We start from the raw sequence: 18435 nt of genomic DNA, 5'->3' as shown, positions 1-18435 counted from the left end.
GTTGACGATTATTCTGCCAGGTGAGTTCTTTCACCCGACCTTCTCAACCTTCCTTTATATTTCCTATTCTATTTAATTAGCCTTTGGTTTTTTAAATTGAGTTCAATTTTTTTTACTCTTATAATATTTTAGTCCCAACAAAAAATAACCTTTTACCATGTTCTTACAAACTCCTCTCTCTTGTTGCTTTCTCTAGTTTCCCCTCTTTCTTCTATTTAAGATAACCTTTCTTTCCTTTTTTCCTCTAAGCCTAAGCAATCTTTCTTTTTTTAAAACTCCTTTTCTTTAAGGCCTCTGTAGCGAGATGGCATAGTCTCCTGTCCTGACAGACAGGGAGGGATCCGTGAACGCCCCCCTGGTGGGTAGAACAGGGACTTGCATGGCCTCCCCGCTGGAAGCAGAGGGGTGGGACAGGAAGCGGAACTATAAAAGGCTGGTCCTCCAGCTCAGTCGGGGGAGGGCTGCCTGAGGAGCAGGACGTCTCTTCCCCGTTGCGTGAGCCCAGACCTAACGGAGACCGCTCTCCTGACAGAGACCCAGAGGTGCTGACAAAGCTGCCAGATGCCAGGATCTCCGAGGAGCTGGGGGGGCTGCCACTAGCTGTCTATCCCAGCGAAGCGAACAACAACCCTGGAACCCATGTACAAACGGAATGGGTGTGTTGGATGGAGCCAAGGGAAGCAGAATTAGGTTTGGCTGTGTTATTGACTACAAGCCAGCCAGCGTGTGGCGGCTGGACTTTCCCCACTGACCCAGTGGCAGACAACTCCACTGCTGTTAGGGTCCTGGGCTGGGATGCAGTGGAATGGGAGGACCTGAGTTCCTCTGCCCCTACCACCTCAACTTCAGGAGTGGCAGCCTCCCCCCTGGTTGTCAGGAGGCCTGAATTGGTCTGGCACCCACCTGAATCCAGATGCCAGATGGTTGTCCTGACATTCCCACCAGAGAGCTAACCTCCCCTAGACTGCGACAGCTTTGCCGGACTGTAGGCCAGAGCCCCCCTACTTGACTGCTGCCCTACCCTGATCAAGGGCCAGGCAAATGGACCTCCTGCTGCTCTGCCTGCCTGACTGTAGGACAGATCCCCTTCTCGACTGACACCCTGCCCTGATTGAGGGCCCCGGGCAAACAGACTCTCTACCGTTACTTGGCCTGACTGCAGGCTAGAGCCATTAACACTGAGCTAATTTTCCCCTGAACCACCGTACCCGGAAGTATCATAGCAAGGGGTGTGGTCTCCCACCCAGATGGATGGACGGTGGAGCCTGGGGGGGGGGACTGCAAACCCTTTACAGCCTCTCTTTCTACTCATTCGTACTTTTTCTCTAAATATGTCAAAACACAAGCACACAACCTTCCCCCGGCCAAACACAGAAAAATAATACAAAATAAATTTTCAAAATGGCCGACGGCATCAAAAACGTACACGACTGGAAATGGGGACGGAGGGCAGGACATAAATGCAACACGGTGCATGGAAACCTGTCCAAAAGTACATGATGATGAAAGCTATCGAGCAGTTAACTACTCACATGGCTGGGCAGGGCAGGCAGCCAGTTGGGAAGAAGCCATGTGTTCCACCTTGCTCCAGGTGGGCTCTGATGCACCAAGCCCCCAGAGAAGGGAGGCTGGCTTTTCCCAGACCTAGGGCAGCTGGGCAGCTTCAATGAGCTGGCTCTCCGCAGTGCACATTGTTCTTATCCTATGGACCAATGTCCATAGGCTGCAGCAGGCTGGAGGCTGGTTCTTGAAGGCCTCCAGGATGAAGATGGTCTGAGAAGCCAGGCATCGGACTGAGGACTTGCTGTCCTGCTGCAAGCCTTTGAGGTCTAAGATTGAAAGGAAGGAAATGGAGGTCAGAGCCATGGCACTCTGGAGAGCCCCGGCAGGCCAAGCCAGCTCTGTACCTCTCGGCCCACAACAAGGAGGCAGCAGGCCAGGTGGCAGGAGGCAGGGGACTAGCGGGAACAACCAGCAACCCTCACTAAACATCCCCACCGCCCTCCACAGCTGGGGGAGCCTCCAGACACAGGCAAGAAGTCCCAATGAACCCCATTCACTCACTATTTCTAGGACTGCCTCCTCCCTGCAGTATCTGAGAGCCTCATCCCTGCCTGTATTTACCCTCCCCCTTCCCCCCCAATGCATAGATGGGCACTTAGGCCTAGAGAGGGGGAGAGTCACAAAAGGGGCTTGGGCATTGTTAGGCGCCGCCTAACTTCAGGTGCTCTGCTGCCCTCCAGGAAATGCCGAGGAGGGAGCTCAGCCATTCTCTAGCTCCGGTTGGGAGGCCCAGCTGTGAATCTGCTCTGGGAGTGAGGAGTCTGAGCTATGTCACCCACCCTTCCCTTTTCCCGAACAAATGTGGTGGAGATGCTGCTCTGCCCTGTGCTGCCCAGAAGTCCGGACACGCAGCAGGGAGGTAGGTGACTGGACGTCACTTCAGCCTCATTTGGAGCAGTGGCTTGACCCCAGGTGTCCCACGTGGAGGTGACTGCTCCAAACACTGGGCTAGTGAGTGCAAGGGGGGAGGCAGCACCCCACTTTGGCTGTGTTTGTGGGGGGCAATCATCTGCGAAGGCCAGCCAGCTCAGGCCCAGTTTGGGGATCTACCAGGCCACAGCTCTGAGGTCAGGGCTAAGTGCCTGGGCACATGCCAACCAGCAGACACGACAGGGTGAGGGGGCAGCTGATCAGGGGGTTGGGGATTGACATTTTGCATCCCCTTGTGGCTCTCGCCTGTGACCACGTTGCTGGCGTCGGAGATTGAACCCACCCTGCAGCCCTGGGCCATTCATCCCCCTAGTGCTCAGTACTCAAAGCGGGACCACTCACTGTCGCAGATGGCGTCCAGCTTGTCCTGGCTCCCCTGGTCCAGCTTCCGGGCAGTGAGCCCTACACACACAAACAGCTCATCACATCCCCGCGTCCCCAGCAAGGGTGTTAAAGAGCCTGTCACCCTCCAAGCACCGCGGCTTTCCCCCGCCCCTCACTGGCCAGGACACGCTCCTGAATCCCCAGGGGAAAGGGCGAGTCCCCAGAGATGGCTACAGGGCTGGTTGCCAAAGGAGAGCACAGCGCCTTGAAGGTCCACTACCAAGAGCCCATGGTGGGGTGGGGGCGGAGAATGGGGACTGCATGAGGAGCAGTGGGCTTAGAGGGGTCCCATCAGCCGATCAGGGCAGTTTGGGGTGAGCTTGCTCCTGTGGGTTTCTGACACCCCTTCGCCTTCATTAGGGAATCAGGAGCCCAGGGATCACTTCTCGCTGCTGGCAGGGACTGAGGAGAGCCTGGGACCAGATCCAACCCCTCTGCTAAAGGGACCCTCTGCTCTGTGGTTACCTAGGAACCTGATGGCTGCTTCCCTAACTGGAGTCTGTGGGTTCTGCAGGAAGGCCATGGTCTGGCCCAGGAAGTCATCAGCTCTCTCCTTGTAGTGGATCACCTAGGAGCCAGAACAAAGGAGCACAAGATTATTAAAGGCCTTTCCGTCCCACAGGCCAGCTTGCAGGTGTGTGGAGCGCACGTCCTGTTTTTTCCCCTCCTTCCTGTGCTGGGAGGATCACGCAGAGGGACCACACCCAGGGCCAGGTGTGGTCCCGGGGCTGGGGCTCAGTGTGGGCACAGAGCCAGGCAATTGGGGGTGCCCTATCCACTGATTCCTCCACTTCTGCCAGCGAGGGCTGTGCAGTGAATGGCCAGAGGGCTCCCTCACCAGGCAGTCACAGCTTCGCCAGGTTTCCTTGTGCTGGATGAGGCCACTGAGCTGGTGCCACCTCAGGAATTGGGCGGCACTGCTGAGGGTGTCCCAACACACCTGCAAAACAAGAGGGGCCGGGGAGAGCCGGACACAGTTATGGGAGCTGGAAGCCACTAGCCTAGTTACCGGAGGCCAGGGCGGCCGTGCGTGCTGAACGCTTCCCTGCCCTGGCTGCTCACGGAAAGGCAGCAGTGTGGCTAAGGCAATGGCTGGAGACCTGACTCAATTCCCAGCTCTCTGTGCAGGAACTCAGGCAAGTTGCTTAGGCCCAGGGCTGCAAAGGGATTTAGGTGCCTAATGCCCATGGGGGTTCAATATTTTTGAGGCTGTGCCTCAGTTCCCCACCTCATGGGGTGAATTCATTAGTGCTGGTGGCATTTGTGTCCCAAGTGATGGGGGCCATGAGCACTAGCATGTGCAGAGGCATGGCGGGGACGGGCTTGGGCATGTCATGGCTAGTACGGGCTGTCCGGGCCGCTTGGCTAAGGGCACATTGGGTCCTGTGCACCATCTGGAGGCTGAGTAGCCCTGCTCCTGGTAGGGATATGGCCAGGGTTGTGCTCTTCCCACCAGCACAGCCAGGGGAGTGTGCGGAGGCCAGTGGCTGTAGGAGTGGTGAGGCGACCACTTGCCCCACCCAATCTCTCAGCCTGGCTGCAGGGGGGTGTTGAGCTCAGAGGATGCAGAGAAGACTCAGCAGTTGGGTGGGGTGCCATGGTCATGGCACTACTGGACTCAACATTCAAGTGATTTTGAGTGCCTGATTGTCACAGCTCTGAGCACCTGCCCTCTACCGGCCAGACCCTTTAAAGGGGGGTGTCACATGTTGCCCCCCCCCAAACAAATGGTCGCTCTGTAACTATCTCAGACGCAGACTCCAATTCGTGGCCTCACCTGGGACACGTTGGGACGCTCATCATGCACAAGGAGGAGCAGTGGGACCAGGCTCTGGAGCACATGCTCCTTCATCTGCCTCCGGTTGGGCCCCCTTACAAGCTCCAGCAGGTCTTTAAAAAGGGTGATGGAGAGCACCTGGAGCTTGCTGGTCACCTGCAAGAGATGATATAGGGAGGGGAGGAGACACTGTGACAGTCATTCTCATCCAGCGGGGCAAGCGCACACTGTGCCAGAGATGTCTGCCCTGCAGGGGGTATTGGTAACTCACCCCCAGCCATACAGCCACAGCTGGGGCCAGAGTCTCATGGGCATAGCGCCATTGAAGGCAATAGAGATGCAGATTTCCACCAGCTGAGGGGCTGGCCTGGTAACTTCTTGGCCAGGGAGAGCAGTAAGCTGGGGTGAGACTGCCCCTGGGCTCTCACAGCCAGCTCTGGGTGCACTGACATCAGCACCCGCCTGTGTCAGCCAAGGGGAAACATTCAGGGTGGAGCAGCGCCAGGACAGGGGCGGCAGAGAGGGAGCGATGAGGAAAGATTCAAAGAGCGAAGGGGGGGTGTAGTTTGTCCACCCGCTTTGCAGGCCCAGCTCACACTGGTGTTGACCCACAGCAGCCCTCTAGCCGGGCCAAGGAGGCCAGGCATAGGGGGCAAATTCCTACCATTGGTGTTTGTTTGGGCCATGCTCAGGGACCTGGGGTGAATTTAACCAGGGCCAAGGGGTGGTAAATGTGCAGGAGCTCCCAGATAGGGGGCCTTGGATGCCATGACTGGAAGCCACCCAGCCTCCAGGGGTTTGGGGTGGGGTGAGGGGTCAGCTCAGATGGTCAGCTGGGCAGCTGAGCCCAGATGGTCAGATGGTCAGCTGAGCTGGTCAGCTGGGCAGGCTCTGTACAAAACACGTGGGAGGAGTATGGGGGCATCAGGGCTGCACTGCAGTGGGCACAGGCAGATGTTGAACTGGCACCTCTCTGGTCTTCCCTCCAGTTGTTGAGGCCTGTTTGCCTTTCCCTGGTGATGGGTGTAGTAAGTGCAGGCCATGATAAAGGCCCAGTATGAGGCCTGAGGCCTGAACTAAAGTAATGAACAAGACTTTGCTAACATAAAGCAAAGGTAAGCTGTGAGCCAGAGGCAGGCCCTGCTCACAGAAACTGGCAAGGAAAGGGCTGATACGTACCTAAAAGGTACTGAACATTCACATACTTGCACATTCCACACAGATAACAAAGAACAGGCTGGCCCATCCCAATGACAGGGGCAAAAGGGTAAAATGATGGATAGAGTTGTTTTGATCGAACCAACATGTACAAGGTAGAAGGTGGCACCTAAATACGTAGAAAGGTTGTACCGTGCTACGTGGAGGGGTTGTACCTCATAGGTCAGGTGTGATGTGTAACTTGTTTGTGTCTGTGTATAAGAATGCATCCCTGGGGCGGTGCCTTTGTCCAGCCGAGGGGGCAGTGGAAAGTCCCGCCACTGAGCCGGGTCCATTGCCAAGAGGCACTTTCTCGTAGTATGCCCTGAATTAGGCTAAGAAACCTACAGGGAACTGCAATTGTGTCCGAGGTCGCAATAAACCTAGCCGACGTGGCTTTGCATCTTACTGGACTCTGTGGTTATTGGGGGTTGTCGTCGGGTCTGCTGTGTCAGCTATCTGCAGAGCTGGGGTAGCACACAGAGGGAACACACACACGCAGTCAAATGATATCAACAAGGAGAAAGCAGAGCACCACACCGGTAGCACTCTGACAACACACTTCTGACAACAATGGGCGTTGTGTTCATTAACACTATTTGGATATAACCGCTGCCCCATAAAGAACCTGTTCTGTTCCCCCCGGACCTGAGAGGGGTTTGGTTTAAAGGGCTCACCCCAGGGCGAGATCCTGCATCCTTGGTCAGGCTGCCCTGTCCCTTTGGCCAGCTGGGGATCCAGGAGACCCTGGGAACAGCTTTAGCCAGGCCTGTGCCACTACTAAATAAAGAGTGGCACGGTCCCAGCAGAATTCGGGAGGGCTGAGAGTAGGATTTACCATTATGAGAGCTGGGGAGTCCCTCCAGGAGCCCCCACTGGGGCATTACCCCTGGAAGGCAGTAATGGATGGGCCCCTTTCTCCTGCCCGCTTGCTGGATCTCGCCACCCAGTGTGGGACTGAACATCAGTCTGGTGAATGAACCAGCGGGGGCTAGTTTGTGGGTACAAAAGATCTGAGGAGAACTTTCCCCTCCTTTGATGCTGCCCTGCCATGAGAACGAAGAGGAGAGGAAAGGGCGGTAGCTGTAGAACCTACAGACAGAGCCATTTCCTTATGGAGCTGACAGGCCAGCTGTAGGATTCCTGGCCAGGGAAAGGAGGGGCAGATTTTCACCAAGGTACCATCACTTGTCACCCTGGAAGCCAGCAAGAGCATTGCAGCACCCTGTGCTGCAGAGGCCCCCTCGCTGCATGCAGGCTCAGGAATGCACGTCCTTCCCCAAGGGGAGCCTCGTCCCCAGGCTGCCCTCATCCTTGTCAGTAGGCCTGCGGGACACCAGGGTTCCCATCCTTTCTGCCATGTGCTCTCATGGAGAGTGAGAGGAAGGCGGGAATGGGCTCATGATTTATGACAATCCGTTTTCTGGCTAGGACCATAGCACAGGCCCTGCTAGCCCACCCCCTAGCCCCCACTCACATGTCTGCAGTTTGATGGGATCTCCTGTGAGCTGCCAGGCCTTACATCATGAAACAACGGCAGGAGTTGCGCAGCCACTTGCACAGCCGCAGCTGGCGCTCTGCCTGTCCATGCCGGCGAGGAGGTGTTTCAGCACAGCGATGGCCTTGCGGATGAGGTCTCTGTCTACCTCCTGGAGTCGCTCCAGGACATCTGGCAGCAGATGCTGGAGTTTCCCCACCTGTGTGAAACAAGGAGCTGCTTTACGAAACACCCCCCAGTGACCCAACAAGCCATTTCCAAAACAATGTCTGCCTCCCCTGCAGACAGAGGCATGGGAGCTAGGGGTGCTGGGGGTGCTGCAGCACTCCCAGGTTTTACGCAGGGCTCTGCTCCTGGCCCCACACACAGGGTCCCAGCTGCCGGCCCTGTGCCAACCCCCAGCTATGGCCCCAGCCTTGGTCCCCTTGCCCCATCCACCCCCCGCCCCCGCCTCCTGGAGCCATGGCCCTGCTCCTGACCAAAGCTCTAGTGGTGGAGGGTGTGTGGACAGGGGTAAGGGGGTGTGTGTGCAGCACCTCCACTATAAAAAGTCTTCCAGCGCCCCTGCCTCCAGAGACATATTACAGCCTCAAAGCCTTTGCACAGCCAGCTAAGATCACGGGCAGTGGGTCCGGCAACCTGCAACATAAGCAGCTGCTTCCTTGTACTCCAGATCTCAGGGGATGGTTTTTATTAGCAGATATCATCCGTGGAAAGTTCTCTACACAACACGTTGACCCCAAATAAATCAAGTGTATTATTGTTCGAATAGCACCTCGAGGGCCTGTCTGCAATGAGGGCTTGTGCTGGGGGCTTTCCAGGCACAGGAAGAGACGGTCCCTGCCCTGGAGCTTACAGGCTAGACACACGAAGGCAGGATTTCTATCCCCATTGTACAGACATGGAACTCGGGCACAGAGAGGTTACGGGACTCGCCCACAGTCACTTAGGGAGTCTGGCAGAGCCAGGAACCGAACCTGGGTTCTCCTGAATCCTGGTCCTTACAGCCCAGCCTAGGGGAGGGAGTCGATTTTGCACACTAGTTCTAGGGTTAGGCTGTTACTAAAAGCCAGATTCAGTCATTTCTGTGTTTGGTTTTTCAACCTTTCAAAGACAGCCCCACAAAATCTCAACCGGCATCAGGGAAAAAATAGGTCATATACAGGCTAACCGGTTCCGGAAAGGAAAATGAACCACAAGCAAGTGAAAACCAGGCTGAAGTGCATGGAATGCTGGGAATGGTGTATAACAAAGAGAATTACAGTCACGCCCTCTCCATGTCTGATCTAGTCATAGTCCGGGTTTAATAAACCGGACTGACCCCCCTATTCTCAGGCGAAGTAAATTATCATTAACGAGAGTTGCCTTCAGATTGTCTCCTCTTTACCAGGCTGTCAGATCTGTGTATTTAAGTCCCAAGGGCTTTCTCTGCCTTCACTATATTGTGGGTATCAAACTTGTTATGAGATCTTAGCAGCAAAAGGCCCTTCCAGAGCTCTTCAGAGGAGCGAATGCTGCAGGACAGAGCCGTGACGTCAACAGTTAAAACCTATGAGGCTTTAAAAGGGGATTTGTAGGAAAAAATGGTTCCTAATTGTAGTGAAATGGCTCTATCCAAGCGTCCCTGATCACTGGGGTCGCCAGCATTCCCTGGGGGTCTAGAGTCTGCAGCTCTGCTGCTACTCTAGTGCTAGGGTTCTTTGGATCACAGAGACCCCAGACACAATCAGGCCCAGCTGTGCCAGATGCTCCACACACCTAGAGACGCACCCTGCAGGAGCCAGGCCCTGCCCTGCAGAACAGCAGACAAAGGCCAGGCAGGGGCTTGCCCAAGGGCACCCCGCAGGTCAGTGGCAGAGCCAGGAATAGAAGCCAGGGCTCCTGACTCCAGGCCAGGGCCATACCCCCAGGGAAGGTTTCAATGACCCCAGCCCTGCAGCAGCTCCCTGCGGTTCTGGGTTTATCCCCCAGCCCTCCTCCCCTCTCACCTTCTCTGGGTGAAGGGCCAGATTGAGGAGGCCTTTGAGCGCCAACCAGCGCACCATGGTCTTGGGGTCTCTCAGCAGCCCGCTCATCTCCTCCACGATGGCGTCTTCCAGCTCGCTGCCAAGGTCAGGGCACTTGAGGAGCTAACACACCAACAGCAAATCAAGCTAGAGAACGGGGCTGGCCTCTCGCGACTCATCTCTGCCACGGGGCCCTAAGCTCCACTGGCCAAGGCCCGGCATGGGCTGCATGCAGGGCATCGCGATTGGTCACCGTGTGGGCCCCACTGAAACGCTTCTAGCGCGACGGCCCCTCGAGGCTCCAGCTGAGATCAAGGCCTGCCCTGCTCCCTCACTAAGGCTCAGCTGCACACGGAGCAGTGGTGTGTGTGCGGGGGCGGGTCTGCAGCCTTGTGCTCCAAAGGGTCGCCCGGTCTGCGGGGGGCAGGTGAACTGGCCATGAATGGGCAGGCGGCTGCCCGGCCTGCACATGGCACACGGATGTCAGAGGGGGCTCGAGGGCCGAGGTCACACAAGGGACCATTCTATGGAACTGAGTATTGGGGAACAAGAGACACCTGACCCTGGGCCTTGCTCCAGCCCCGTGACACCAGCTGGGACAGGTAACAATGCCCAGACTGAGTGACTCCACCCCTAGGGTTGTAGGAGCTTTCCCTGCCCCTGCTCACCCACCCACCCCCAGGGCCTTCAGGGCCACCCCTCTCCTGGCCAGAGGCATGAGCGGCAAGTTCCATTGGCCCATTGGCCCCAGATAAGCGCCGCACCCTCCCAACTCCTCCCAGAGCCTGCCCCCCCACCCCTTTCCCGCACTCCACTCTGGCCCCCAAACTCCTTCCCAGAGCCTGCACCCCCTCCTCCACACCCCCTCCTGTCCCCAAACTCCCGCCCAGAGCCTGCATCCCCACCCTCTCCTGCACTCCCACCCTCTGACCCATCCCAGAGCCTGCACCCCAGGCCCCCTCCCCCACCCAAACTCCCTCCCAGAGACTTAGGCAGGTGGGGGGCAGAGTTTAGGGGGGCAGAGTTTGGAGGGGCAGGTTCTGCTGAGCACCACCAAAATTTCTACAAATCTGCCGTCCCTGGCCATAGGTCAGCCCCATGCCCCAGTCACCGCTGGGCCGGGGCGCTTCTCACGACCCTCACCCGCTGGTGAGGCTCACCTGAATGAAGAGCGCCACGGCCGGGACGTACCGCCTATCGTCCCGATCGTTGAGGATGGCCATGACATGGTGGAAAATCCAGTTTCGCTCCTCGACATTGAGCGAAACCATGGCCCTGGCATAGGAAACACAAACACCACATCATCAAGGTGGGCAAGGACTGGTCCTCCATTTACGAATCTAACCAGACCAGTGCCACAGGACAGGGGATCCCGGGCGACTAGTCACGCGCAGCTGGCACAGACTAGTTCCTGCTGGCTTAAAATGCCCAGCGGCTTATGTGCTAGAGACCCAAACCCTTAATCACTCGACAGGGAGCCCTTCCATGAGGCCAGCTCTGAGCACGTAGTGCTGGGGCTTCAAGAGAACTGCAGACAAAGAAGGGTGTTGGTGGGGTCGGTGGTCTTCCTCATGTGCCCAGATATTGGGTGATGAGAGACAGAAGGGTGGGTGAGAGAATATCTTAGATTCACCCAAGACAAGCGCTGGAGCTTTCTGTGTTAGCTTCTCTCTCACCCACAGTCACTGGGCCAACCAAAGACATTCCCTCCCCCACCTTGTCTCTCTCATGTGCTGGGTCTGACAGGGCTACACCAACGCTGCGGAAAGACATGGCGGAGGCTGTCTTTGCCCAGCCATGCCTGCCAGAGCCATGCAGGAAGCGGTTTACGCCAGGCAGCGCAGGGTGGAGAAGTAGCCGACTGACCCCTTGGCCAACAGCACAGAGGCTGCGGCCTGTTCCATGCAGGCGATTGGGAGCCGTGTCTCACCCAGCAGGGAAGGCAATGTGGCCGTGTCCTGGGCCAGGGAGGGGAGCTGCTGCTGTGATCGGTTCTGGGCAGCACTCACCGGGCAAGCAGGCAGACACCTTTGTGGTGCGTGTCGGAGCTCATGAGCAGGTCCCAGCGGCCATGCTTCATCATGAAGGTGGCCTGCTCCTTGTAGCCAGCGCATAGAAGCAAAGCTTCCATGGCCTTCACTGCGAACCTGTGTGCAGAGCGAGCCTCTTGTTACTGAGTGAGCCCAGGCCAGGCCCTGCCGCGTGCCTGCGGGCGACGCTGCAGAACCCAGGCTGGGTGTCGGGCTGGCGGTACCTGACGGGGCTGAGGGTGCGGCCGTATCCTCCTGGTTATGCTCCTCTCCTGCGAAGCAGTGTGCTGCACTGTGTGGGTGACGTGGAAGAGCAGCGCGACGTGGGAGCTGAGGGAAGAGCTCCTTCACTTCCTGCCTGCAGGCCTGCTCCTGCAGGATCACATATAGGGCTCTTGTGGCCTGCAGATAAGAACAGGAGACAGACATTGCTGCAGGGATTTCGTCCTTCCCACGCTCCCCAGGGCACCTAGAGGGGTGGGCTGGGCTGGGGCTAAGGCCTGGGATGCTGGGTTCAATTCCTAGCCTGTGAGACCTTGGCTAGAACCACACAAGGGACTTCGGCCCAGCGTGGCCATGCCCAGCTTCATGTGCCCTGCTGCCCAGTGGACTCACAGCCCTGGGTTAAGTGCCCAGGCTCCGTATATGCTCCAGAGAGAGAGTCAGTTGGGCCAATTGTTAAAGCGGGTGAAAGGGATGGCCTGGGTAATTTCAGGCCTGTCAGCCTGACATCGATCCCAGGCAAGATAATGGAGCAGCTGGTATAAGATTCAATTAATAAAGAATTAAAGAGGATAATTTATTTAATGCAAATCAACAATTTTTTGATGAGATTACAAGTTTGGTAGATAAAGGAAATGTTATTGACATAATGTATGTAGACTTCTGTAAGGCGCTTGAGTTGGCGCTGCACTCCAGTTTGATCGGAAACCTAGAAGATACAAAAGTAACGTGGCACACTTGAATTGGATTATAAAGTGGCTGATAGGTCTCAAAATGTAATTGTAAACTGGGAATCAGCATTGCACAGGTGTGTTTCCAGGATGGTCCTTGCAGGGATCGGATCTTGGCCCTAAGCGATTTAACATTTTCATCAATGACCTGGAAGAAAACATCAAATCGTCACTGATAAAGTTTGCAGATGACACAAGAATTGGGTGAGTGGTAAATAATGAAGAGGATAAGTCACTGATACAGAGCGATCTGAATCACTTGGTAAACTGGGGAGCAATCAAACAGTATGTGTTTTAATATGGCTCATTGTAAATGAATACATCTAGGAACAGGATGAGGACTCTATCCTGGGAAGCAGAGACTCTGTAAAGGACTTGGGAGTCCTGGTGGATAATCAGCTCATGTGATCCTGGGATAAATAAACAGAAGAATCTAGAGTGGGAGTATTTGGCACTGGTGTGACAACTGCTGGGATCCTGGGTCCAGTTCCGGTGCCCCAATGCAAAAGAATGTTGATGAATTGCAGAGGTTCAGAGAAGAGCCATGAGAATGATTAAAGGACTAGAAACCATGTCTTATAGTGATAGGGTGACCAGACAGGACAGGGGTTGGGGGTAATAGGAGCCTATATAAGGAAAAGACCTAAAATCAGGACTGTCCCTATAAAAATCAGGACCTCTGGTGAGAGATATAGTGAGAGACTCAAGAAGCTCGATCTATTCATCTTAACAAAGAGAGGGTTGAGGGTGACTTGATTACAGTCTATAGGTATCTCCTGGGAAACAAATATTTAGTAATTGGCTTTTCAGTCTTGCAGAGAAAGGTCTATCATGATCCAGTGGCTGGAAGTTGAAGGTAGACATTCAGACTGGAAATAAGGCATAAACGTCACAGTGAGAGTAATTAATCATTGGAAGAATTTACCCAGGGTGGTGATAGATTCTCCATCACTGACTGTTTTTGAACCACGACGGATGTTTTTCTTCAAAGACCTGCTCTAGGAATGATCTGGGGCAGTTCTCTGGCTTGTGTCAGGCAGGGATCTGACTAGATGATCGCAGAGGTCCCTTCTGGCCTTGAACTTTATGAAGCTAAGAGTGAGGAGCTGCCTAAACCAACCAATAGGAAATGCGGCGGAGAGGGATGTGGCCTAAGCCCCACCCCTAAAGGGAATTTGGTATCTATCTCTACTTGGGAACACTTAAATAGTCATTGGAGCAGAGTTTTGACCCCAGGTCTCCCAGTTGGGTACCCTAACCACTGGGCTAGAGACAGTGGTGTAGTCGAAAATATGAAGGTCCTGGAATGCCACTAAAATACTGATTTTCTTCAATATGAATTATAGAAATTCACATTTTATTTGTCTACTGAATTTCTGGTACAGTAATCCTGGGCTAAACCAGGCATGGCTGGAGACAGGCCAGCTGTCCAAAATAACAAGGTATTGGATTTTTTTTTAATTGTACACCCCCCCCCATAGTAGCTATTCAATTTATTTTAAATGTTGAAATCATTGTGCTGAAATGCCATTACTGTGTATGCAATAGAATACAATAGAAATGCCATTACTGTGTCTACAATAGAATATGTAAAAGATATAACTCTAGACAGTAGTGTACAGTACAGTGGTAAAACCCAATGAATGCGTAGCACGTTTTCTTTTTACTTTAGCCTATAGGCTAATGAAAATAGAAAATAAATCATGCTGCTGCACTACAGACATTACTGTATCAGGCTGAAATAATAAAAGTTTATTTTAAATGTAGCTAGTAGGCTACACAAGTAACACAAAATACATCAAGGCATAACGGACTGGAGTAGCAAAGGCCTGCTGTAATGCATTGATCTAATTTTTACAAGTATTTCCACAAAGCGTCTTTCTCCATATTGTATTTTCTGTGTCTGTGAATCAGAGGGAGAACAAGGATGTCTGAGCCAAGTTCTGGCACAGCTGAGAGGATGCCACATGGAAAATGAAGGGCCATGTAGCTTGCTAAACGTGAGTGATGATGTATGCGGAATAAGCCCCTTGCTACATTTCCATTCACAATCATAGTCATGTGGCTGAGGGTATGGCTACACTTGCAGCTGTACAGCACTGGGAGTTAAAGCTGTCGTCGTACAGCTGAGTAGGGAAAGCACTGCAGTCTGTCCCCACTTACAGTCGCCATAGCGCTGTCGTGGCCACATTTGCAGCATCTGCAGCGGCATTGGGAGCAGTGCATTATGGTCAGCTATCCCAGCGTTCCAAGTGGCTGCAACGTGCTTTTCAAAAGGGGGGGTGGAGTGTGACAGGGAGCGTGGGGGAGAGAGAGAGTGGATTTTTGGAGCCAACACTGTGTCAGCAGCTGCCTTGCAAGTTCCAACCCCCTCCCCTAGCCCTCTCTGACTCACTGAAAGTGAACAGCACCTCTTTGTCTTTTTCCTCACAGACCAGATAAGCAGCCGCTCGCCAAAACGGACCCTCCTCCCTCCCCCTCTATTCAAGCAAACACTAGCTGTGGGCCTTCCAAAGGGAGCCCTCTGCCTCTGCTCATTTACAGCAAACAGGAGCTGTGTTTGTTTTTTTAATAAGCAGCTCCCGGAGCCCAGAGTTTGCAACAAAACAAAGAGCGGAACCTTCACTTAAAAGGATTATGGGAAGCTTCCGGAGATCAGTCACTGCGTACTAAGGTTATTCCCTATTTAAACTGGTGCCCCAGCGCAGCAGCAGCAGCAGCAGCAGCACAATACTCTTTATTCCTCTCGGGGAGGTGGAGTACAAGCAGCACTGTAGCCAGGGAGGTACAGCGCTGTATGTGCCTTGCCAGTGTGGACGGGGAGTGAGTTACAGCACTGTTGGTGGCTTTATTGTGCTGTAACTCTCAAGTGTAGCCAAGGCCTTAGATAAAGTGAAAAGGAGGTAGGGCAGCTGTGTAACCAATCTGGTCTGTCACTGACAGAAATTGTCAATGCCTAGCATGACTTTCTTGATTATACTGGTCAGAAGTGCCAGCTGAGCTGAAACCACTGCTCAGCTCCACGCGTGTGATTTCATGCAGCATGGCTGAGTGTGAACGTGGATTTAGGCCTTGGCTACACTTGAGAGTTACAGCACAATAAAGCCACCCACAGCGCTGTAACTCACTCCCGTCCACACTGGCAAGGCACATACAGCGCTGTATCTCCCTGGCTACAGCGCTGCTTGTACTCCACCTCCTCGAGAGAAATAAAGAGGATTGCACTGCTGCTGCTGCGCTGGGGCACCAGTGTAAACAGGGAATAACCTTAGTACGCAGTATCGACTCATCCCACCCTCTTTTCTGGCTCAGGTTACAGCCTCAGGTACTGACCCTCACCTAAAGTCATCCCCTGCTCTCCCATCCCCCATGCAGACAGTCCCAGTAAAACTAAACACCATTTCCAGATCAATCCATCCCTCTCCCTACAGCGTCACAGGGCTATAGATAACAAAATGAAATTCACCAAAGACAAATGTGAGGTGCTACATTTAGAGAAGAAAAAGCAAATGCACAGATACAGAATGGAGGATAACCAGCTGAGAAGGATCTGGGAGCTGTGGTGGATCACAACCTCAGCATGAGTCAGCAATGCAATGCTGTTGCAAAAAAAGCAAATGCAATTTTAGGTTGCATTAACAGAGGTATAGCCAGGGCTGGCTCCAGACGCCAGCGTGCCAAGCGCGCGCTTAGGGCGGCAATGAGAGCCGCGCGGGGGGCGGGGGCACTCTGCCTGTCGCCGGGAGGGCAGCAGGCAGCTCCGGTGGACCTCCCACAGGAGTGCCTGCGGAGGGTCCGCTGGTCCCGCGGCTCCGGTGGACCTCCCGCAGGCATGGCTGCGGATGCTCCACTGGAGCCGCGGGACCAGCGGACCCTCCGCAGGCACGTCTGCAGCAGGTCCACTGGAGCCGCGGACCAGCGACCGCCAGAGCGCCCTCCACGGCGTGCCGCCCTGCTTGGGGCAGCGAAATTACTAGAGCCGCCCCTGGGTATAGCATGCAAGTCATGGGAGGCGATAGTACCACTCTACTGAGTGCTGCTTAGGCCTCAGCTGGAGTACGGTGTCCAGTTTTGGTCACCAATGTCTAGAAAGGATGTGGAGAAACTGGAAAGGATCCAGAGGCGAGTGACAAAGGTGATTAGAGGGATGGAACACAAGCCATAAGAAAAAAAGGCTGAAGGAACTGGCTATGTTTTGTTTGGAAAGGAGGAGATTAAGGGGGGACTAGATAATGGTCTTCAGATACTTGGAAGGCTGTCATAAAAAAAGATAGAGAAAAGTTGTTCTCTCTTGCTACGGAGGGCAGGACAAGAGGTGATGGGGTCAAACTACAGCACAGCAGATGTAGATTAAGCCTCAGGAAAAACTTCCTAACTGTAAAAAGAGTAGGACGATGGGAAAGATGCCTAGGGAGCTTGTGGAAACTCTTTCGCTGGAGGTTTTCAGAAAGAGGCTGGAGCCATCTGTCCAGGGTGGGTTAGAAACAAGAAGTCCTGCATTGTTGCAGGGGGCTGGACGAGCTGACTTTGCGATCCCTTCTCACCCTGTGATTCTATGAGTGCTGCTGAATAGCACCAGGAGAGCGTTTCGGCGTGTTCGGCTCGAATATAGCACTGGCTAAAGTCACACTCTCTCTTTGGCCCAATGACTATACCCCGTGGGAGACTGAGAGACCCCCTCAGGCCATGATGGGGACACACAGCACTCCTTCCCTTGCTGCAGGGGCTGGTACTTACGGCCAAGGAGGCGACGCCGGCCGGTCTCTGAGAGAGCTGATGCCGTCGTGGAGCCTGCCCCTGCAGCCTGCTGACCAGCTCCCTAAGGATCTTTTCTGTGCTCTTGGGCTGGGATGTCAGCATCTTCCACATCTCCGCAGCAACACTGCAAAGGGAGAGAGCCAGTGGCACCCGATCAGAGCCCTGCCAGCCTCCTGCACCCCTCAGCACTGGCACGCCTGCTGGGTCTCCCCTCACCGGCCGGCCCTTTGTTGCCCTCCTGCTCCTGCAAGGACCCCGTTGGCTGGTGCAGGCTACATGGAGCCAGGTCTGAGTGTCAGCCACAGGAGAGGCCGAGGGATGCTGTACAGGGTTTTGCAGATTGGCCTGTGTCCTGGGCATGCCAGCCTGCAAAACCCTCCAGGAGAAGCAGCAGCTCTGCAGGGAGCAGGAGATCTCTGGAGGGTTCTGCACTCCCCTGTCTCTGGCAGCGGGACCAGTCCGGGGGACCCAGAGTGCAAGTGGTGGTAGCCGCAGCCCCGTACCTGTCACATGACAGTGAGCAGCCCAGCAGGGTTCCGACCACCTCCTCGCTGAACTGGGAACCCAGCAGGAGAAGGGCCCTGAGCAGCTCCTGCCGGGCAAGTGGCTCGCTGATGGAGTCCAGGTGCTTATGAATGCTCCTCACAGCCTCTGACACCTGGAAGGAAAATGGGGAGGTGGGGGCCTTGGCTTCCTCGCACGGCTATTGATTGGGGAGCCAAGGACCTGCTGCACCTGAGAGCCATCTGCCCTCCCAGAACCTCTTCACCAGCCCCAGGCCTAGAACACAGCACCAGTTCCCAGCCTATCGATTCATAGACTGCAAGGCCACAAGCGGTCATGGTGATCACCTAGACCAGGGGTAGGCAACCTATAGCATGTGTGCTGAAGGTGGCACGTGAGCTGATTTTCAGTGGCACTCACACTGCCGGGGCCTGGCCACCGATCCAGGGAGATCTGCATTTTAATTTCATTTTAAATGAAGCTTCTTAAAAATTTAAAAAAACTTATTTACTTTATATACAACAATATTTAGTTATTTATTATAGACTTATAGAAAGAGATTTTCTACAAACATTAAAATGTATGACTGACACGTGAAACCTTTAATTAGAGTGAATAAAGGAAGACTCGGCACACCACTTCTGAAAGGTTGTTGACCCCTGACCTAGACTGACCCCCTGCATTTCACAGTTCAGAGAACTGCCCCCCAATAATGCCTAGCACCCAGAGACAGAGTCTCCCACGGATGGGCTCCCCCAGCACGGTGTTCTCACTGCAGCTCTTACCCTCACCAAGCCTAGGCCGGGAACCTCCAGGATCTTATGCAGCATGTTCC

The 18435-nt window shown here is 54.4% G+C and overlaps 1 protein-coding gene across 1 annotated transcript; it reads right to left on the bottom strand.

Annotated features, from left to right (window-relative positions):
- Positions 1 to 379: 379 nt before the first annotated feature.
- On the bottom strand, positions 380 to 18432 carry LOC120397271 (maestro heat-like repeat-containing protein family member 7). The gene is made up of 13 exons (XM_039522972.1): positions 18386 to 18432; positions 17600 to 17754; positions 17076 to 17220; positions 11615 to 11787; positions 11365 to 11502; positions 10516 to 10630; positions 9370 to 9478; positions 7329 to 7432; positions 4655 to 4810; positions 3716 to 3817; positions 3343 to 3445; positions 2836 to 2895; positions 380 to 1829 (listed from the first exon to the last, which is right to left on the bottom strand). Exons 1-13 carry the CDS (start codon positions 18428 to 18430, stop codon positions 1645 to 1647), a joined length of 1590 nt encoding a protein of 529 aa, XP_039378906.1. The 5' UTR covers positions 18431 to 18432; the 3' UTR covers positions 380 to 1644.
- Between the last annotated feature and the right edge of the window lie 3 nt (positions 18433 to 18435).

Source organism: Mauremys reevesii, linkage group 2 (genome assembly GCF_016161935.1).
Source record: "Mauremys reevesii isolate NIE-2019 linkage group 2, ASM1616193v1, whole genome shotgun sequence".
NCBI lineage: Eukaryota > Metazoa > Chordata > Testudines > Geoemydidae > Mauremys > Mauremys reevesii.
This window is presented reverse-complemented; position numbering and strand designations above follow the sequence as displayed.

Bases quoted from the DNA above. Each gene is read 5' to 3' on its own strand.
- LOC120397271 (XM_039522972.1), bottom strand. From the start codon at position 18,430: ATGCTGCATAAGATCCTGGAGGTTCCCGGCCTAGGCTTGGTGAGG. The intron at 17,755-18,385 runs GTAAGAGCTGCA...TTTTCCTTCCAG, and splicing joins CCGGCCTAGGCTTGGTGAGG to GTGTCAGAGGCTGTGAGGAG. The intron at 2,896-3,342 runs GTAACCACAGAG...TTGTGTGTGTAG, and splicing joins AGCAGCCATCAGGTTCCTAG to GGCTCACTGCCCGGAAGCTG.